General features: G+C 37.3%; 1 protein-coding gene across 4 annotated transcripts in view; it reads right to left on the bottom strand.

The window, feature by feature from the left end:
• Positions 1–21,480, bottom strand: part of LOC127944967 (agrin) — a 228,413-nt gene extending 206,933 nt beyond the window's left edge. The window contains exons 1-2 of one of the 4 annotated variants that reach the window (XM_052541409.1): positions 21,047–21,480; positions 19,807–20,065 (exon numbers count right to left, since the gene is read on the bottom strand). In XM_052541409.1, the coding sequence (XP_052397369.1) occupies positions 19,807–20,065; positions 21,047–21,247 (460 nt within the window). In that variant the 5' untranslated portion in view covers positions 21,248–21,480. The remainder of the gene's footprint in view (positions 1–19,806; positions 20,066–21,046) is intronic. The other 3 variants (XM_052541413.1, XM_052541408.1, XM_052541412.1) reach the window with 3 other exon arrangements.
• Between the last annotated feature and the right edge of the window lie 2,083 nt (positions 21,481–23,563).

The raw sequence follows: 23,563 nt of genomic DNA, 5'->3' as shown, positions 1-23,563 counted from the left end.
GCATTCTTTGCCCACAAAATTATCTTAAAAAAATTATCGTAGTTTCATAAAATTGCAGTTGAACCACTGATGTCACATGGACTATTTTAATGATGTCCTAACTACATTTATGGGCCTTGAACTTGCCAGTTGCATTGCATCTATGTAGGGTCAGTAAGCTCTCGGATTTCATCAAAAATATCTTAATTCGTGTTCTGAAGATGAACTAAGGTCTTACGAGTTTGGAACGACATGAGGGTGAGTAATTAATGACAGAATTATATTTTATATTTTTTTGTCTGAACTATCCTTTTAAAGTGGTTCTTTATACACCTGAGATGTTATTTTTGTCTGTGTCTATTTCTCTCTCTTATGATGCATTCATAGAAACCAACATGAGACACACAAAAGACCCCTTCCAGATTCATAGCTTTTAGTTCTTCTTGACTTCCTTTAGTTTAAACTGCCTTATTTGGGGGATTTTAGTTAGAGAGACACTCCTAGATGAAGTTCGATATCGCTCCAATTCATCTGCATGGAAAAGTCTTTAGAAATTATTTTAACAGCTTTTCCAATCTCAAAAGCACATTGTTATTTTTTAGATCCTCTGAAATCTCTGTGTCCTGGGTGTTATTTCTCTCTGGATAAGCTTATTATCCAATAGGGACGTGCAAAATTACCTGTGTTTAAATCTGAGTAATTAGTTGGTTCTCTTAAAATCGTATTTATTGTTTTAGGGGTATTTGAGAGATCTTGTATTAAAAACCTATGGTAGCCTGTTTCCGCCACTGAATAAAAATAAAAGTTTTAAATATAAATTTGCAGTTTAAGGGGAAGTCAGAATTGCGAGATATGAACTTGCAGTTGTGAGAAAGAAAAAGAACATCAGAATTGTTAGGTATAAACAACTTTATATCTTGTTATTCTGAATTTATTTCTCAGAATTGCGACTTTAAACTCACAACTCTACATTATAAAGTCAGAATTGTGAGATAGAAACTCGCAACTCTGAGAACAAAAGTCATAATTCAATGAAATAATGCAGGGAAATGGCATTTTTTAAAGTTGGAGTACAAAGAATAAAACGATAAAAAACACAACACAAACAAACTCAACAAAACACAAAAGCACTATTACTGTCTACCATTGTGACTTATCCCTTTTATCTGTAGGTTCAAATTATATTTTCAAAACATGCTGGATCAAAACCTATGCTTAAAATGCATACAAAGCATACCTTTAATCTCTCTAATGTATGCAAAGTTAATGTTTAATTATAACGTATTCTCTAGCACTGACTTTGAGGTTTGCATATTTTATTTATACAGGATGACAGATAATTCTCTCACCACTGTATCGAGTGCTTGAATTTGGCTTCTTTCCCCACATTCCATCGGCATCTGCGAATGTACAATAAATTGCCACACGTCCCAATTGCCAACGTCAAGTTTTTCGGAATCTGCAACAAAGCTTTCTGCCCAGCCCAAATGCCTCCAGTAATGTGTAGGCCTGAGTCAGGGTACAATCCATTCACACTGATGCCCACCTAAAGGAATTTTATTATCTCTTTCTCTGGGGTTCTGCCAGGGTTCTGCAAGAACCCTTTTGCAGGAGTAGTGTTTCTTTTGTCCCACAGATGTCAGAGTAATCAGATTACTGCAAACCGATAAGGGCACTAATCTACAAGTCACTGCCTGAAAGCAAGCTTTTCACTGGGGAGGATCGGACAGTAAAAAGAAGCGTTTTCAGGCCCATCTGTCAAACTCTGACAGGGTATGGATGTTGGCTTTATATAGTCTGCTTCCAGGGCATATGTTGGAAAGAAAAGGATGATGCTTCCCTCGGTGTAGATATCTGCAGCTTAGAGGAACTGATCACTTAGATGAGGCTCTTTGAAGAAGCATAGATAAATACACAAGGGTTCTCAAGCACACTCTCTGACTCACTCCCTTTAACTCACCCTCTACCTCACCATTTACTCTTTTTTTATCTCATTTCATCATTGAGAAAGTACTCTACCTGCCTAATTTAAAAGAATTAATGTGTTAAATAAGGTGTCTGACTTTGAGTTAAGTTTTAATGAGTCAAAAAAATGTTCAGTTTCTATGAGATTACTGGACTGAATATGAGACTAACCATGAATGGGGTAGTTCAACCAAAAATGAAAACATGTTGATAATGTACTCAACCTCAGGTCAGCCAAACAGTGTTTCATCTGCGCATATTTAAGAGTAAGAGTTGGAAATGTCCCCATCCACACCAAACAAGATGCAAGACCATTCTTCTCAAACTGTAGGTGACTAAATGTAAGGATCAAAGAACAACAGGCTTTTCTATAGTTTCCATGCTTACCAGTAAGAAAACAACAGGTTATGCAGATAGAAGATAGTATCATGTATTGACGATAGTAAGGGATTTCGACGATAGCAGATGCCTCTGTCGATAGTCAAGATGATATTAGGCTCATTCTCCTATTAATGTATTTTATAATAATAAAAAAAATTACTGGCGGACTATTATAATTCTGCTATCAAACTGTCTAGCTATTTCACTTTAGCACCGCATGTCACACACACACGCACGCGCGAAGAATATTTAGACTGATAACTTCCATGCGCAGATGCGGCAGATTTGTCACAGGACGTGTGATTTGACAGTTGCGTCCGACTATATATGAACTAGCTGTTTTAAATACAGTATTTTTTTAATTTAATGTTAGTTCATCAGCATGTCTGAAAATATATTTTTTCAGATTATTGGGGATTCCATAGGCTCTCTCTCGCGCACTTGCACGGTTTAAAACGCCATATAGTGATGCTATGACAAGATCAAAGAGTCTCTCTCTTGCTCCACCCATGCACGATAATATTGTGTATTGTAGATCTCACAGGCTGACGATATGACGATTTGAAAAATGACCATATCGCCCAACACTAGTGGTGCCCCTAAGTATTTTGCTGTGTACCCAATAATGGACCCCAATTCAATGATATTATAAAAATAATGAAAAATGATTCTATTTTCTCTATTTCTAGTCAAGAAACCAATGTACGCACCTTGAAGATGAAAGTCTGGTCAGGAATTCTATTTCTAGAAGTTTTTGGGAGCAATAACCTCAAACATTAAGGAGGAAATCTCTGTGAATAATCACCAGACATGTGGCTTTCTCTCTTTGACCTGGGCTTATTATTTGTTCAAGATTAACCCACAGTCCCTCCCCGAAAACCATGTTCCGGCTTCAGAACCTTGGAGTCCTGTGCAGCTGACCTCATTAGAGAGCCGCTTGTGACAAGCCCAATGAAACCCAACTTCCAGCAAAACAAAATGAAGCATGGCAGGCAATAAGAAAGTGCAATAAAACGTGCGGGAGCGGCTTGCTAAATGTCACTTTGGCCTGTCTAGCTTTCAAACATAAGCATACTGGGAAAAAAGACCTGTGCTACCAAACTCTTTGTCTATATTTCTCACTCTCACACTCATTCCCAGTTTCTTCTTTCTCTCTAAGCTTCACAGAATCACATCACACTTTGATGAAGAGGCTGCAACAATAGTCCAATTCTTCCACATCACCACAGGCCCTCCTCCTAATCTACCCATAGCCCACCTCCTTAAATGAACTTGGGGTTTCTGCACTAGGGAGCCAAAGCTAATCCTCTCAGCCAACTCTTCCTGCCATCATTGCCTAACACAGTCAACACTATCCTCCCCTCCTTTACCGAGGAGCCCAGGGGAGCCAAGCAAGGCCTTTATCTTGCTGTCAGCTGGGAACACCCATGTGGTTGCATAAAAACTTGGAGCATATACATTTCTTTTTTCTGTTTCTAGAAAACCAGGTAAAGGAATCCCAGACCACCACTGATGGGCAAAAGTGGAAAATAAAGTCGCACACAGTCAAGTACAACAATGGTGTAAATGTCACAGGATAAAAAGGAGGCAAAAAATCTAACTCCTACATATCCTCCACTCTTCGCCCGGGGACAACTTGTTGTTGCAACATTTCAATTCCTGTTTTTCACTCAACAAAACAAGCCGCTAAAGTAACTCTTATACATCATATTTCACCACTCACGCTTGGCAGAATTAAGTCCTCACATAAGAATGATATAAAGGTTACAGTCAGGCCACTTTTTAATAGGCATTGGGGCTTTTATAGGGCAGCATCTTAAGCAGCATCTGATTTGAAAGATGAATTTGACATCAATCACTGACAGTCTAGTTGAAGGAGGCAAAACTAAAATACAACATTTATGACTAGTTACATGTAATCCAGCAAGTGTAAACTTACACTGTGCACCAATCCGCTAGATAAAATGGTTTGATATATAATAAGAAAGGATATAAAAACCAAATATAACACATCTAAAATTTATAATTGAAAATATAATATATTTATATTATTTATTTATATATATATATATATATATATATATATATATATATATATATATATATTTATATATATATATTAGTGTTGTCAAAAGACCCGGTACTTCAGTACCAAGTCGGTACTAAAAAAATGAAAATGTTACGGCACCTGGTTTCTTTAAAGCTGTGGTAGGGAACTTTTGACGCTCAAGCGGTTAATAAACAGAACTGCTTGCGCCTTGCGGAAGAATATTGTAGCCGGAACTACTTCTCTCTGTTTATGTCTATGAAGAATCACAAAGGTACTGGGTTACTCCACCGCGGTACCCCCGAAGCAATCTAAAATAGTCCGAATATAAACACTTATTATGGGTGTACCCTAGTGATTCAGGACAAGCTAAAAACACGGTTTGGAAAATCGATTCATGGTGTACTCGCTTATTATGTTCATTTTTTTACATTTTGAACACAAACAAAGTTACGGACCGCAGCTCTGATTGGTTGTTTTTTACCGGGAGCGCATGACTTTCTGCAAATGGCAATAGGACCACTGGGAGGAGCCAGAGGAGCTTGATTTTTTTCACAGATTATCTGTCTCATATTCTACTGTCAGGACATAATGACAGGTTTAATAAATATGTAAAAAATATTTTTTTACAAAAGTTCCCTACAGCACCTTTAAGTACCTGGTTCATGACGCATACATCGATTTGACATCATGAAAATGAATATATATAATATATATATATATTATAACAATAATTATTTAAATGATTATTATAAATAAATTATAACAAACTAAATGTTTGTATTACAAATTATTATAACATAATAATGTAATAAATATTTGAAAAAAAAAAAATTATATTTAAATTATAATTTGCAGTTAGGTGTGTGTGTGTGTGTGTGTGTGTGTGTGTTTGTGTGTGTGTGTGTGTGTGTGTTTTTAAATTGTAGTTCTTAATATACTACATAAAATATCTAATTCTTATGTAAAAAATGTAGTATATTTATTGAGTTATATTATTATTGTTATTAATTACTATTATATTTTTGAATGATATATCTTAGAATTGTTTATGTTTATAGTATTATTTAAATCTTAATACTTTTTAATAACAAGCAAAATATTCTTATTATAAATTATTATAAAATTTCATAATGACTCATTTAAAATTTGTTTTATATATATATATATATGCACATACACAAGCACATTAATAGATTTAAATAAAATTATTTTATAATTGTTCATTTAATAATTTATATTAACAATTACATTTTAGATTTGAATTGTACATTTTAGAATTGTTTATATTAGTGTTGTCATGGTACCAAAATTTCAGTATTCGGTACCGATACCAACATGTGGAGCCAGACACAAAAAAATTTCATAAAACTACACACTTAGCCAAAATCACGCAACCGTGCTCTGTAGCGCTCGCATGCTCCGAGGACACATGGTGGTGGCCACATCCATCACCCCATCTAGCGAGGTCATTTTTCATTTGAATAATGTGGTGTTGGGAACAGATGGGGTGTGCCACATCAGAGAATCAAGGAATAGAAGGATGAAGTGACAGAAGGGGTGAACGTGGAGGAGCTGATTATGTGCTGGGGCAATGGGAGACTGCTGCTCACGAGCAGATATGAAGTCTGGGCTCCATTCAAGGCACTCTACTGCAGACAGACGGCTGCTCCAAGCAGGGTCAATTATTCTTTTCTCTGTACGGACAGCGACCCCAGGAAAGAGATCACAGCTTAAGAGAGCGAGGGAATGGGTAGGGACGAGGGGATAGGAGGGAGAAATCACTTCAGCATGCTCCATTGTCTCCATGTTAATACACCCTGATCAAGATTCTAGCTAGCACTGTGCCAGCTAGTTCAATCTGCAACTGGCACAATTGAGCAAAAAGACAGAAAACAAGGAGTTCGAGGGGGAGTTGAAACAGGAAAACAGGGCTCTGGAGGGAGACCACAAAAAAATCTACAATCCACCCTTTCACTAAAAGAAAGGTTTGATGAACGTTACACTACATGCATCTCTCAAACGTTACTCACTCAACTCTCAAACATGTCAGTATATCTCTGTAGTAGGTATGGGCAATAAAAACGATACTGATAATTATCGTGATAATTTATCGTTATAATTTCCCTTAATAAAACTATAACAAAAGTTCAATAAATGTTCGATATAATGTTTATGTACCAAAAAAAGCATAACGAAACAGCGCTACTCATTTGAAGCACGCCACATGGACCATATATCCACTTGGCTCAAAGTTCAAGCGCAGAACAATGCAGCGCGATTAATAAAACCCAATCAGTCCGAATAATTAAATGTCACCATATAAAAATGAGCTAGTTCATATTTTTACAGATGTTACTGTTTTTGATAATGAACAAAGTTACATTTGCATCCTTACTCGAGCGATGTCTACTGTCAACTCAAGCTTCTGTCAAATGTGCATTTCTAAGAGACAAAAAAATATTAATTATTAATATTATTAATATTGTAGCCTGCACTACAAGGTGCTGAAGATAAGCATCATCAAAGTCAAGCAACACAAACCTGTTTCATAATTTTCATATATCACTAATTAGAACATGCAGAAACTACTGTTAACTAAGAAATTACTGTTTCTATTAAGACATTTGTTTTGTTAAGGAAAAATTACTGGAAAAGTGTAAATAATTCTCATGTTCTGACCATAAAGACCATGAAGTGGTTGTCATGTTGTGATAATAAAGAGTAGTTTAAACCCCAATTAATGGTCTGGTTTCTACACCTTTCACTTTGGAGCAAAAATCTGGCTTCAAACTTGAAAGAACTGAAGATTTGAAATGTGTAGCCTAAAGGCTGATAGGAAAAATTGTATTGTGACATTTTTGGCCATATCGCCCAGCCCTAGTCTGTAGTACAAAACAAGTAATCTGAAGGTCACTCTTTATGAAACAGGTGCAGAAGAATGTAAGCTGGCACACTGCGGCATAGTTTCCTAACTTCTGAGAGCTAGGTTCTTGGAACCAATGTGACTTTTTTAATGGATTCTCTGCCAGTTCCTCACACCCCTCCCCCATAAGGTCAGCCTGTAGTCCCTCAGCCTGGTCATCCATCTCACACTGAAACCATGAACCCAGCACATTCCTTCTGCCACCCCGAGAACAAAAAGCCGAAGAGGGAATGAGGGGCAGAAGGGAAAATGAGGGAAAACACAAACCACAGCAATTCATGAGGTGCTAAAATTCCTCAGAAGTCCAAGTATGAATACAAACTCCTAAGTAGTGACGTACCAATATTACAAATTCGGAAGTGTACAATATTTTGACTACAGTACATCCATTAAAAAGCTAAAATCAGTCATTTTAAAGGCTGCAAGCAAATTTTGCCATGACTACATTATAATATACAGTATACAAGGATGGATATTGATTAAGATTGCTAATAATGACATTTAAAAGTGTTATTAAATTATCAGTTTTTTTAAAGAATAACTAAGCAAAGGTAATCTAAATGTAATATCTGATATCAGCTGATATGACTTACATAAATGAATAAAAATATAGCATAAATCATCATACCTTAAATCATGAGGCTTGTTAAGTCGAATTATTGAATAAATGAATGAATAAATGAATGAATACCATTGACTTGCAAGGTAGGACTGGACCAAAATTACATAGCATAACATAACATAAAATAATGATGCAAAGATGTTAAAATTTTACAAATTTAAATGACTGAAAAAGGTCAGACCAGGCCAAGAGCAAACTTCCCCTCTCTCTCTCTCAGCTGAGCTGCTTCTTTGGGAAATAAACATTGAAGAATGGAAGCATTTCCTAACCATACCTGGATCTGACCTGTACTCCAGCCTAGGTTAAAACCCCTCAGATAACACTTCAGCGTCCTTGACAAAGCCACACAAAAATGCTGATGTAACAGATAGCATTGGTCTGGACTAGTCTCACCTAAACCCCAGAGGGGATGTAGGAGGATTCCACACAAATTCTACTTGGACCTCCACTTACCAAACACTTCACAAAATCCTGCTTAACAGCTTGTTTGATAGCTCAATTGATAGATAAATGCACTAATGCTTTCTTATCAGGCATGGCCTCTAAGCTTCACGTTAAATTAGAAATATTCGAAAATGCGATATATTAAACATCCTATTTATTTATATGAGTCATATTTTAACATACTCCAAACTGCGTATTGTCAAATGCCATTTCTAACACATTTCACCCCTTGATGTTAATGAAATGACTCAAACCTTCAACATGTGAGTCAGCCAATGACTCGCGCTCTCTTACTCATCTCACTTTTCTCATTCCAGTCGATTTCAGCTTTCTGTTCTATTAAATTCAGATTAGTGCATTTGCTTCATGAAAGAATATGAGAATTGATCCTTAAACCCATTACGCTTAAAGCACCCCAGAGAAACCAAACAGCTTAATTCTGGAAATAAGACTGAGACAGCCATATTATACAGTGTCTGCATAATCTGTGAAGCTTGAAGTCTCAGTTTTATAATTACATGGAAAAAATCAACCAGTAAATTAAAAAAAAATAATAATAATAATAATAATTATGGAATAAGGAATATTATGAAGGTGAGTAAATGATACAGTGATATTTTTTGGTTGAACTATCCTTTTAAAATCTCAACCACTGAATTAGGCAGTGAACTTAGTCTTTAGAGCTATTCCCTCAGGATAGGCCTCTTGACACTTCACTTTCACATTGCAGATATAGTTCAAACTGTTTAATCTGATTGAATCTGACGTCAAGACACTCATTTCGGTAAAAGCAAATGGGAGCCATTGTTCTAGCCCATCAGCCCATCAACGTCTGGGCTTAAAATAATAAATAAATGTGCCAGTGCGTGTGTGTCTGCCGTTTCTGTCTGTGTGTGGTTAGTGTGTCCCTAAAAACACTGAGAGTCTCAGGGACGCCCTGCTCTCTCTCTCTCAGGGGAAAAGACAGAAAGCAAATGAAAGATAAAGGAATATCTCACCTGTAGAAACCACTTCCTTCCAGCTTCCAGCTGGCCAGATGGTGTGTGTGTGAGGGAGACAAGGAGATAAAACACTAGCACTGGAGAGCAGAGCAGAGGTCTCTGGCTGCTCTCCCCATGACTTCATCCCAGCATTCATAACATGAGCTGAAAAACCACAGCAGAAGAGCTGGCCCCGTTCCCTCGCTCCAGTTTCTCTGTCCCCTTACTCTTTATCCTCCCTTCCTGTCCTCCTACTTGAAAAGGAGAATGTGCTACTTGGAACAAGCATTGCTAAGAAATTGCATCTTTTCAATAGGATCATTTCTAGACTAAAAACTAAACAAAAAATTTAGGCTGTTGTTGGAAAAACTGGACCCAATCAGGTGGATCTTTTAGGGTCATTTAAGTATATTTTTAACAGCCATATGCAGTGCAAATGCTTCTCGAGACTTTTGCACTCTTGTGGAATTATTTTATTTAGAAACTAGAACTAAAATTCTAAAGCAACAGCCAAATATGTCTGTCTGGATGAATAATAAATATTAAATGAAATAAATTACAATTAAGTAATAAATAAAAAAACTAACAAACAAGTAATCTATGAAAGTAATTTAAGAAAATTGTATTTTATTTATTTTTATTAAAAAAACTTTTTAACAGGAGGGACAATGAAACATTTAACAAAAGTTTCTTAATTTTATCTATGGTTCAAGTTATATTGTATTTTTTGTTAATGCATATTTTCTTTTCTTTTTTTGTATAATTTTGAAATAATATAATATCTTTATTTTTTTACAGATGGATCATTCACAATAAAACATGGCAATATGTAGGCTAAAAAAGACAATTTTGATTTCATGATGATTAAAACCACATTTCCTATAAGCACCATTTCCTCTGTGTGTACTTCCCAAAACCCTGCCATTTATAATTGCCAGGCTGCAAACTATGAACAAGGGTGTTACAAGCCCAGAAACAATAAGCAAATTATTTACTTCAAAGGCCAACATTTCTTTACGAGACCTGTCTTACTTTAAGCGTGCAGCATTCCAGCATGTTCAGCTCCATAATCACAGAGTAGTAATGAGGCCCTTTCCTTCCACATGGCCTCTGGTTTACAGATACTGACAGATCTGCACAGCAGGCTGCCATTATCATGGGTATGTGTGTATGAGAAAGCAAGAGGGAAAGCCAGAAGGACAGTGAGGAAGAGAGAGATGTGGACGTGAACGTCCCTAAAACTGTTTGTCAAAGTCTTAAATATCTGCTAGCGGTTGTGTGTGCATAATCGAGATGCCTTGTGTCAGATATCTCTGTTTGCCTCTGAAAGCCAGCACTTCCGTGCCACTGTTGGCTAAAACAACAGGATTACCAGCCGACTTCATTTGAGTCAGGCAGATATCTTGACTTAAGAGGCCTTTAGCAGAGCAAAGATGACCAGACTGCTGAAACAGAGAGGCATACTGCTTAACATCAAAGAGACCAGGAGCATAGAGATTTTCCCATATTGTCAGTCAAAATGGCTAAATGAGAAAATACAAATATTTTTTTTAAATCTTTCAAGAGTTTAACAAGTGCACAGTTCTTAAAAATGTGTGTTTAAGTCGCATCGATTATGCTCATGAAAACCAATTTCAAGAAAAGTTTACATTTAATGGCTCTAAAATTTCATGTGGAGCAATCATCAAATACTTATAAACAACAGAAACCTTTGATGCATGTGATTTTAAATATTTAACCTCAAAAAATGTTTTTATATAAATTTACCACTCACAAGTTTGGGGTCAGTAAGATTTTGTAATGTTTTTGAAGAAAGCATCTTATTTAATCAAATATACAGTAAAAAGTACAGGTACATCTCAATAAATTAGTATAGTCGTGGAAAAGTTAATTTATTTCAGTAATTCAAAACAAATTGTGCAACTCGTGTGTTAAATAAATCCAGTGCACACAGACTGAAGTAGTTTAAGTCTTTGGTTCTTTTAATTGTGATGATTTTGGCTCACATTTAACAAAAACCCACCATATCTCAACAAATAACAATTCTTTATAAGACCAATAAAAAATTGTTAGCCTTCTGGAAAGTATGTATGTTCATTTACTGTATATGTACTCAATACTTGGTAGGTTTTCCTTCTGCTTTAATTATTGCCTCAATTCAGCGTGGCATGGAGGTGATCAGTTTGTGGCACTGTTAAGGTGGTCTGGAAGCCCAGGTTTCTTTGACAGTGGCCTTCAGCTCATCAGCATTGTTTGGTCTCTTGTTTCTCATTTTCCTCTTGACAATACCTCATAGATTCTCTCAGGGGTTCAGGTCTGGTGAGTTTGCTGGCCAGTCAAGCACAAGACCATTGTCATTTAACCAACTTTTGGTGCTTTTGGCAGACTGGGCTGGTGCCAAATCCTGCTGGAAAATGAAATCAGCATCTTCAAAAAGCTGGTAAGCAGAAGGAAGCACGAAGTGCTCCAAAACTGTCTTGGTAAACGGGTGCAGTGACTTTGGTTTTCAAAAAACACAATGGACCAACACCAGCAGAGGACCCCAAACCATCACAGACTATGGAAACTTAACACTGGACTTCAAGCAACTTAAGCTATGAGCTTCTTTACCCTTCCTCCAGACTCTAGGGCTTTTGTTTCCCAATGAAATGCAAAACTTGTTCTCATCTGAAAAGAGGACTTTGGACCACTGGGCACCAGTCAGATGCCTCTGACATTGTCTGTGGTTCAGGATTGGCTTAACAAGAAAAATACAACAACTGTAGCCAAATTCATTGACACGTCTATATGCCTTGACACCAGCCTCAGTCAATTCCTTGTGAAGTTCACTCAAATTCTTGAATCAATTTTGCTTGACAATCCTCAATAAGGCTGTGGTTTTCTCGGTTGGTTTTGCATATTTTTCTTCCACTCAACTTTCTGTTAACATGCTTGGATACAGCACTCTGCGAACAGCCAGCTTTTTTGGCAATGAATGTTTGTGGCTTACCCTCCTTGTGAAGGGTGTCAATGATTGTCTTCTGGACAGCTATCAGATCAGCAGTCTTCCCCATGATTGTGTAGCCTAGTGAACAAAACTGAGAGACCATTGTGAAGGCTCAAGAAACCTTTGCAGGTGTTTTTAGTTGATTAGCTGATTGGCATGTGAACATATTCTAATTTGTTTAGATTTGGTGGGTTAAGTTTAGTTCAAAAGAACAGCATTTTATGAATTATTATAATCCAAAATACTATTAAAATATTAATAGGCAGCAACGCATTTTGTTAAAAAAAATTTTTTTTTTATTCTAATAAAAGATCATTCTAGATTATGGTTTCTTTTCTTCATTACAATCTCAGAATTGCACATGTTTGAGTAGAGAATTAGAAGGGGTCTGCTGCATCTCTGCTGCAGGTCTCGGGTCTACACCTGCTGGTCATTACACTGCCAGCTTTTACAGGTCAGATTCCAGTGAAATTACAGGTAAACTCAACAGGGCTCTGAAAGATAGAGGACTGTTGGAAGGCTAGGAGCACAGTACCTCACTTTCCAGAGCTGCCGTTTCACATGAATTAAATATTTATCTTAAATGTTCAAAAATATCGAAGTCATTCAGTTGTGGATGGCCCTGATGTTGGCCAGATGATGAGAGGAACCTATTATGAGAACCAAATGAGTTGAAAATAAAACAAGATGCTACCAGAAGGAAACAACCTAGACAAGAATGACGAAGAGGAGGTAAAAGAGAACAGGAAAGGATTGTATCCCAACATCCTCATGGAAATGAGCATGCAATGGCAAACAAAAAAAACATTAACATCCTGTGATCCAGCTAATAGGACACAACAAAACCAGAAAGGCTAAATTGTTTTTAGAATTGTAGGGAGCTTGTGGGAGGATCAGCTTTGGATTTAAGCAGTGCAGGTTCCTTCATGACCTTTCGAGTACACTTAGAAGGACAGAAAACCATCAGTGCAGGTCCAGTTTAATGATTTATCAATGCCAGGTCAGTGTAGGACAGTTTCATGCTGATGCTGGCCCATATGAATGGATTCTTCCTTTTCAAGGAAGGCACACATTGCACACACTCCATTAGCATGTGTTATTTGGGCTTTTGTGTGCTCTTTGTGCTTTGCACCTTACAACTACTGACATTCCAGCAGGGGCAAACGAAACGGCACTGAACCCCCTCCGTCATGGGCTACTTCACTCAGCAAACAGACTGTAAAAGTAGATTGTATAGCCCTGAGTGAACTCTTGACCACCATTTAGTCTGCTGTAGTTTTTCTTTAGTTTCAAATTCTGAAACTGGATTCTTTATCTGGCCAGAAAGGTGGAACATCTCGAATAAGCAACAAACCAGCAACCATCTTGAAGGAGTCAAATTAGATTTTGGAACATGGTGGTCCAAGACCATCTAGAGAGCAGTTTGGATCAGGTAACAATAGACAGCTGGTCAAGTCTGGTACAAAATTGTTAATAGTTAGTCTTAAATGGTTATATCCAGTTTGAACCAGCTAATGATCAGCTAGCACCGCACAGCTAGCACCACCATCAGAGATGTCCTCAAAACACTGAAAACTGAAATAACCATTTGCTCAAATTCTTGAGTTTGAGAAATGACCAGGGTGTTGCGAAAAAATGTTTTCAAAAATCTTCATTTTCCCATCAACACTTTAATTTCAAAGAGTCATGTCTGGTTCAAGCAACTGTCTCATCCATGACAGCTCTGCTTTCAACTACCTATTGGAAAGATTATTTTCTTCTAAAACTTTAATACTATGACCATTCAATTAGCAATGCGCTTTTCATACCATCAGCGCAGAACTCATTTTCACTGGGCCCTGACATTAAAGTCAAGCTTAAATGAGAATCATAGCAGGTTCTAGTATCTAATGAAAAAGGAATTTCAGTTTTCCCTAGCATCAGCAGTTAAATTGATTTTAACCGGTGCTAATGCCTGAAATAAAAAGGTGATGAAACTTTCTTTAGGTTTTTTGAGATTATTCTACAACAGGGTCATATAGAACGATCAATGCAAACAAGTTTAACAACAATTACAAAGCGTGAATTAAAATAATGCACAACGACCAAACGTGACTAGAATGATAACACGTCTTACTGGTGCCAGATGAATCTCTGTCTGTAACAGTGAATGGTGGTGGATTAGCTGCATTAACTGCAGCAGCTGTCTATCGCTTCACATTTAGACCAGTCTGAAACGTTGCCACAGATCTCAAGGAATCCATAACATGTCTCCCTATCCATTCTACCCATTGTGTCTGGAACATGAGGGGCTTTCCATTCTATTGCCCATCTAACTTCTGAGAACATGGTGACCAACTGAGTGTTTCCTTCTCACAGGAAGCACTCAACCATGTTTCTAAAAAGTACTAATAAACCTCTATTGCACAGGACAGAAGTAACAGGTACGGCCTCTTTACATTTTGTTTAGTGATGGATGAGTAGATGCCAAACAACTGGCGTTACTTGTATTTCAGTTTTAATTCACTTTTTTGTTTTTATTACTTAACGTTCAATAAAAATGCAGTTGCCTCACTCTGACTCTACTTCCTTAAATCTAACAGATCTAATAATGAATTCCTCACATTTTTGAACTCTGTGTAATGAAATCAATCTGACTTTAAGACTGTCGACATGTGTTGCTTAAACAATGATGTCTGTTGAAGAGATTACACCAGACACAGACTCGTACTTTGTGCCAAGACAAACTCTCGTCCTTTCTACAGGAAGGAGGAGAATATAAAGTGAAAAGGGAGGTGAGCAGACGACTGCAAAACACTCTTATACCTTTGTTTCACAGCTTTCTCAATCCCGGAGCTTAATTAGTATTCCGAGCAAGTGTGGAGGTTTCAGGGTTTAATTAAAATCTTATAATGTAATAACTTGGGAAACTCCAACAGGTATAATTCTCAGCCCTCGGCCCCTCCTTACTTGAGTTATCTTTTCAGTTGTCAGTTTCTCTAGCCACTCATTCAATCTGTTTTCTATCCATGTTTCACAGAGAAAGTCCCATACGTAGACAAAGAAGTGATTCTGCACAGGTAAAAGTAAAGTGATGAGCCTATACAAGCCCTAAATGGAGATCAAAGTTCTCTTATACATTTAAGACAACTCCAAAGCTATAATTACAGACTAAATAACCTGAGACAAAAATGAGAAACTAACTATGGAATCTACAAACCTTAATCCGCTTCCTGTTTTGACTAGTTACCTACATGTGCACCTAGAATCGCTCATTTGCTAATAACCATTTTTTTGCCACATCACAGCCATTTCCCAAAGATCATTCATCCCCTCGAAACTCGTGTCATGGTACCGACAGGCTTTCAGCTCCATTCACTGATGGCTGGGCTCCCAAATCTCATAAAACACATTTGGAAATCCCTGGGCTAAAGTCTGACTCAGGAAGATCAGCTTGAAATAACACAGGGGGTGATTTTTTTAAATGAAGCCCCTTTCTGAGAGGAACCTTCTCCAATTATTATCATCCTAAGATTACTAATAAATCACTGCAGGCTGGAGGAAGTCCTTCACCTCAATTATGCTCTATCTATTAATCATTACCTGCTCGGGGCTGAACTTCGTGCAATGTGGAATCAGAGGCATGCCGGGCCTCCTCCTTACACAAACAGCCGGAATAAAAGGGAAGTGCGCCCAAAGACCTTCTATTCTCATTCCCAAACCTGCCACACACACACACACTCAAGCCAGAGAGTTCGACTGAATGACCTGCACTCATTATCATGACAGACCACCAGCACTGGACTCTCTGTCCTCAGGCTAAAGCTCAACTTGAACTAAGTTTCTTAAACCGGGGTGAACAAGGGTCATGGCAAGGAGAAAACTGAGGGACCGATCACAGGAGAAGTTTAAAAACGCAGAAAATCTACATTGCCTCTGTTCATTAGCTACATAATGCAACTAAATAATCATCTTATAATCCGACTGGAAAACCATTTTGTAAAAACTAACTTAATAGAGTTCGATTCAAATAAAACTTAAAAAAAAAAAAAAACTTCAAAAGCTTGAACACATGAAACCATATCATTTTCCTAAGCTTTCCAGCTGTTCTTTTTTAGTCTGGCTTAATTCACTCTATTCAGAGATCAGAAATGCAAGGGATCACAATGGTTTGAAACAGGTCAGCTTTGGTTTAAACAATTATCTTCCAGCACAACACAAGTTTCCACTATTGTGCAGTTTGGCATTTAATGAATAAGTGTCCACAATGCAAATAAGTGACAGAAACACTGGAAAGTGGCATGTTCGCACATGCCAACTTCTGAGAAAGGAGAACATTTGATTTGTTGACTGAAGAAACAACAGCAAAATCTCTCTGAGTACTCTGTTCGCAGATTTCCAGATTCAAACACTGGTGATACACAATTCCAGCCGTGGAATAAAACAGGATTTAAAAGTATAGTTCACTAAATAAAACCCTTTACTCATCTTTGTGTCATTCCAAGCCTTTATGAAATTTTTTTTCCATATAAAAAGAAGACTATTCAATAAAAATGGATGGGGACCAGGGCCAATCAAGCTCCAAAAAGACAAAAAAAAAAAAACTTCACAAAACTATCAGCAGCTCAGATATTTTTCTAAACATCTCATTTCAAGTTCCACAGATGCACTTGATGTATTTTTGCCAGATGAACGCATTAACCCAAGTAGTCTGTCTCAGTAAAGAGCAAACAGGGTGGGCGTAAGAACTCAGTGCCTCTAGGCCTCTCCTATAAGCATTCCAGTCTACACTTGTATCAAGAAATTCTTTTCGCGCTCTCGTTATCACATTTCACCCTCCAAATCCTGTCATTATCAACAGCGCTTTTACCCCCTTAAGAAATCTTTGGCTTAAATGGAAGTATTCTAAATTTCATCTAGGAATCCCTTCATTTCTCAGTGCCACGTAACTTGTGAGAGGTGAGGAGAAAGGAGAGGATACACTCAACAGACTGGCAGCAACAACCTTGTTCTTTCCACCTCACACTCATTTTTAATGTCTAAAACAAGGTTACTAAGCAGTGACAAAGGCAAGGAAAACTTAAAAAAAGAATAAACTTCACTAAAAGGTCATGCTTTATTAAATAACTGATGGATAACATCAGATTCCCAAATCAGTTTACACAAAACAGACACCATTAGGCACTATTCCAAGACACTCAGTCTGCAGGGTTGCACTTTTTATTGAAGGCCTGGTCTACAGTATACTTGTCTCACCATGTCTAAAGCAAGGTCAGAACCAGTGTTTTGAAGAACAGTCTCTGTTTATAGACTCAGAATAAGAACTTGCCAGCTTCGTCCTAAACCAAACTGTTGGCCATTCTGAGCACAGCTGTCTGCTACTTATAGCATATACATGAGCATCTTGTGTGCAAAATGAGATCCAATCCTATTACAGTATAAAAAGAATCAGATTTGAAGCACATGGCAGTAGTGACTTGTGCCAAAACGCTCAGCACAAAAAACCAAACAACTAAGAAAAAAAGGGATGATTTGTGCTTTTTTGACTTAAAGGCATTGGTCATCCAAAAATAAGAATTATTTCAGAAACAGAAGCTCAACCGTATATGTAGCCATGCAATAACAAAGGTTCACGCGAGAACACATTTCACTGGTTGACCATATTTGATGTGCACTATGTGTGGTTGGTCATTTTCCATATAAATAAAAAGACAATTAAATGGCTATGTCTATGAGCTTTTTGAAGCCTCAATGTTTTGGTGTAATGGACTTTCAATGGTGGTACAGAATTAAGCATTAACACTAACCAGGAAGTAAACTGAATATAGTGCTGTTATTTTAATAAATGTTAACAACTTCAGATGTACTTGCCCTTAAATGGCACATAAAAACACCACAAAATATGGTTTTAAACTTTTAAAGTGCCCCTATATAATATAATATAGAATGTCTGTCATTCTTATTACTTGGAGTCATGATAAAGGATGGAGCAATATGTTGGTTTACAAACTGCAGTGATTTATCAGTACTCCACGTCTGTGTTTGCGTAACACATATACCAAGTTGTGGGTCCGGTTTACCAACATAAGTGTAAAACAACTTTTTTCCCTCTGATTCTTTGTTTATTAGGACAGAGTGGAGAACTATCTTTATTATAATAGGATGAATTATTGATAAGCCATAATCCGGTGATGGTGATGGGTGTTCCGTTTCCAACATGCGCTGTACGCAGTAGATAAATCCAAAGAGACATCTGACCAATCAGAGCAGAGTAGTCTCATGCAAAGGAGGGGTTTAGAGGGAAGAATCTTCAAACGATTCGTTTGAGAGTCATTGATAAATTTAATTTATGCATGTAAAATGTAATGCAAATTTAATTGTTTTTTGACCTTGCATGTAAACCTCTTGTTGGGGACTCCCAAAACCAAATTATAAACCTTTCAAATAGCATAATAGGGGGCCTTTTAAAAGTCTATCAAGCTATCTCTTCCTATTAAAAGGGGTTGATTCTCAGCCAGAAGAAGCTGAAAACTGGACCAGACTTGATGTCGATATTCAAAAGTCCAGACAATACAACCTGCCAAACAGAAAGGATGCAGAGTGCCGATTTACAGAATCGATTGGACCTATAAGAGTGATCTTAGCTTCAAATGCTCTGTTGCATTCCAGACTAATGTCTATATTCTCTGCTTGTACAGTTGCCAGCATTGTAAAACACTAAACAAGATTAAACTACAAGCACTGCTGATTTACAAAATGGAAAAAGTAACTTGCCATTCACCAAGGACAACCACTATTTCAAATTTACATAAATAAACCAAAAGAACTTTGAAAAGACACAGAGGTTTGGACATCAGTCTGGCCTTATTCATTCAACTGTTCTTCCCCACAGAGCCAAACTTTCTTCTGACAGTCTGGCTTTGAGACAGTGGAAATAAGCAGTGAATGCCATCATAACATAGAAACAGGGACCCTTGAAGCTCTGCGGTTATGTTTTAGTATCTCCACTCTAACTCTATAAATGATTTCCCTCAAGGAAAGGTAGAGGTTTGGACTTTCACTCAGATTAGTCAAAAGGCCCTGGAGGTGCTCCATTAGCGAACAGACACACCCTCCTTCGAGAGCACTGACTGTCAGTGGCTGATTGCTAGTGACAGAGCATATTATATGCTTTGTTTTTAAGGCCCCAGAGCCCAGGAAATACAATAAGTGTTGCCAGCTAACAAAAAAAAGTTGAGAGAAGAAAAAATAATTGGTAAAGTTTCATATAGAACACCATGACTGCTGTATTAATATAATGTACGTGGTTAATGTAATGTCACAAAATGTGAGTCGCTTCATTAGGTAGAATAACGATGCAATTAGAGCAGAAAACACCACCTGCTTTTGCAATCAGGACCGTCGTCACCACCACGGGAGATTTCAAACTCTCAAATCTCTACACAGCCAGAAGATGTGAATTACAGCTTTATGCTGAGTCATTAAAGTGTTTCTTACCTTCAACGCAGTGCTCCACCTCCTCCAAATTGCGGAGAGTAATCCTCATCAGGCTTGAGTTGAGCATCAGTTCGTTCTGGCTCTGCCACATGAACTGAGGAGGCAGGTTGACAAAGAAAATGCGCGTATCTCCGGTGGCCACCTGATTATCGCAAATATGGGGGTCTCCGAATCCACCGATCATCACCTTGTTTCCTCCATCCAGCAGCACCTCTCCATTCACCATGGTCTTGCCTTTTAGGTAACGCCATACTCTGACCTTCAGACGGGAAAGAGAACATGATTAGGTTAAGAAAACACCATTTCCAGCAGATCAAGGTCACTTTCTTGCACATTGCATAGTGGCCACCTACCGCCAGCTGTATGAGTCTCTGCAGTCTAGCTCTGCATTTCTGATTCATATATATACCTCAGTGGTGGTCCAAAAAGTGTGAGGCCACATTAAAAACTGGATTTTAAAATACTTAAAATAAGAAATTACAATGTGAAATGAATAAGAAATTTCGAATGCTGTACTATTTTTAAGTTACTTACAAAGCGAGACCATGTGAACTCCTTGTGGTCAGATGTTCAGTGATGGATAACACGATCATCAGGTTTTATACAAAATTATGGCTCAGCTATAAAATCCAAATTCTAAAAAAAACTATATTCTTCAAATCAACTTTTTATTCAAACTGTTAATGCTTACATGCAATGCAGAAAGGAAGCATTTTTCACTAGATGTCTCAAACCTTTTAACTTTAATGTATAAGCTTTAAGTGCCATATCTCTTCTAATACAAAATTAAATTATGGTGAGAAGAGCTACAGTTTCAGATTCATTTCTGCAAGAATTTGATATATGTGACACATTTAGTTACATCAAACAAAGTAAGCCCATGATTACATGATAATTGAAGATAATTGAACCCAAAGCACTAATAGAGTTTGAAAGGACATCAAGTCACTGCAGAGGCTAAGGTTCAGGTTCCTGGTGTATGAAAGCTCAAATTACAAGTGGATCAAAGTAGGATTGAGGAGGTTGACATTTTTTATCAAGTGAGCAAAACTCAAATATCGTACTGGTCGCTATTGTCTACATGTCTAACAGGTGATATACTTCGCAACACAGTTGCACAATAGCCACAAGTATTAAAGAATAAGCTTAGGCTTTTGATACGATATTTTATGAGCTACATATTCACCTTGTTACTTTCAGTTTGATGCATTTGAAGAGTGTCTGGTGTGCAAAGTCTTACCTTGCAGGAATACGTGTTGTGCACTGGATCCATGTTCAAGATCTCCTCTACAGTCCCAGTCAAAACTATATTCGCTTCTTCTTCTCGTTTTTCCAGCTCCTTTTCTGAACAACTACCATGACAACGCGAACTCAAAAGCACAAAAACAACAGCAAATGACCAAACGGGCCAGTAAAACGCCTTTCTACAAAAAGAGCCCATGGTCAAACCAAACGGTTCAAAGAGAAAGTAAAGAACTTGAAGTTTGATATAAATACTAATCCGACCCGCGCTGCTCTCTGCGTTCTTCAAACTTCACTGCTATCTGTGCTCATATCTGCGCTGAGTGAACGCGCGCGCATCAGCCGGCAGACAGAGAAGAATAAAGAGAGGAACGAGGAATGCCTCTGCTCACTCACCCCCCTCGCGCACGCACTCGCTGTCTTTTCAGAACGACGCTCCGTTCACAGGGCATTTGCATGCAATCTGAATTGCTGATAAGAGCGACGGAGGGGGTGATTTCGAGCGCACTGGAGAGAAGCGGGTGTAAAACGCCACCCCTTGGAGAGATCGCGCCAATTCGGACAAATTTACTGGTCCAGAGGATTACAGGTGGGGTGAACAGAAAACTGTCAACTAAGAGTGATCTTTTCTTTTAAACTCATATGAACATACAGAGATGTTTAGTTTGAAGTCTTACAACCCGAGAAAGTATTAGCCTTTTAGAGCTATTGATTTTTAACAGGCTTATGAGTAAATCAAGACTGAATTCTGGGGTTAATAGCCTATTATTTAAGATAATTTCACGAAAATAAATTAAAGATTAAATAAAATTTAGTAGCTATACATAAATGCAAATATGGTTATTATAAATCCACTATTTTTATTTCTCAAAACAGAAGTTCAGCATAAAATCAGTTCATACGTAAAAATATATTTATAATCTGCTAATAAAAGAGGGAAAGCTGTTAAATGTATCAGTGTATGTAAACATTTCTAGGTTTTTATTGAAGTCGTTTTATTTTTTATTTCATTGTCATTTTGTATTTTTCTTGTCTTCACCACCTGACTACTTTAAAATGTTGAATGATTCCATTAAAAAAAGCAAGTATAAATAAAACTGTAGATATATGTATTGTTAAATTACAATACATATATCTTTATATATATATGTGTGTGTGTGTATGTGTGTGTGTGTGTGTGTGTGTGTGTGTGTGTGCGTGTGTGTGTGTATATTTATGTATGTATGTGTGCATGCAGATTTTGTTGTAAGAAAAAAAAAATCATTATGAGGTCAAATGTGGCCAGCATTCTAGGTTAAGTGGGTTCTCCTTTCAAGTGCTGTTATGAGAACTGTGCAATTACAAGCAGCAGGCCCAGCCAATAATTACATATTAAGCTCATGTTGTTCATTAACATTTCTTAGTACTTATTCATGCAATTACAGTACGCTGCAAAATGCACTGTAAAGTACAGAATAACCAAATAACTAAAAACATTTAAACTTAACATGAGTTATGATGTTACTAATATGAACATCATTCTGACACACACAACCGATAAAACCCTTACCGTCGCTCCCAGTTCTAAACTGACATAAATTTCCACCCTTTCAAAAGCTGTAATTTCACTACCCGTCCATCTATTCCTGGAAAATGACAGGGTGTGGAATCTGTGGCTGTACTGATATATTTGTAGGAATACTCTCATTTTAATGGCACCATGTCCTAGCCCTTAATTCGTATACCACAATACCAATTGGTTTTAAAAGATTATTGAAAATGCAGGTTTGTGATTTGATAAATTATTTTGTTATTGGCAATACCTTACAACGGTGTGAATTATTACTTCAGACAGCTGCTCTGTGGATTATATGTTTATATAGGGAACTTTGACATTTAAATGCATTATTAATGTAAACAACTAGTATCTCCAAGCTGACATATAACCACTTTTCTTCCATGCTTAAATGGTTGCTTAATACTAAGATGCGATGGCTTCTGGAGATGGACCGAGGGTTGAGTAACTTTTCAGCAAATTTTCATTTGTAAGTGAAATATTCTTTAAGGTGGCTATAAGTTTTACACAATCCATAAAGCATATCTCATCCTATATGCCCACCCACTCCCTCTCTCGTTCACTTTCCTGTGACATAATGAAGTCAGCCCACATAAAGCCCATTACAGTCAAGCTCATTTGAGAAATATCATTCAAACTGAAATATCACCCCAGTGAAATCACTCCGTCTACTTTCTGAAAGAAGCGTAGGAGTTCAACATTTCTGGAAAACTATTGCCGTACTTCTTTACAATGTGAAGAGAGTATACTGCCTGTGGATTGATGTGAAAGCAAAAGACTTGCACCATAAGCTGCAGACAGTACTGTTGAAATTCAGGTAACATAAACCATCAGCATCTCTGTTTTAGCTTGAGAGCTTTTAACATCACAACAACAGCTCGCTCCTGCCCACAAATATGACACCACAAAAGGTAAAAAAAAAAAAAAAAAGCTCACCGAGAGTAGTAATTTTCTTCAGCA

Source organism: Carassius gibelio, chromosome A23 (genome assembly GCF_023724105.1).
Source record: "Carassius gibelio isolate Cgi1373 ecotype wild population from Czech Republic chromosome A23, carGib1.2-hapl.c, whole genome shotgun sequence".
Classification (NCBI taxonomy): domain Eukaryota; kingdom Metazoa; phylum Chordata; class Actinopteri; order Cypriniformes; family Cyprinidae; genus Carassius; species Carassius gibelio.
Note: the sequence above shows the minus strand (reverse complement) of the source record. Positions and strands in the feature narration are given on the sequence as shown.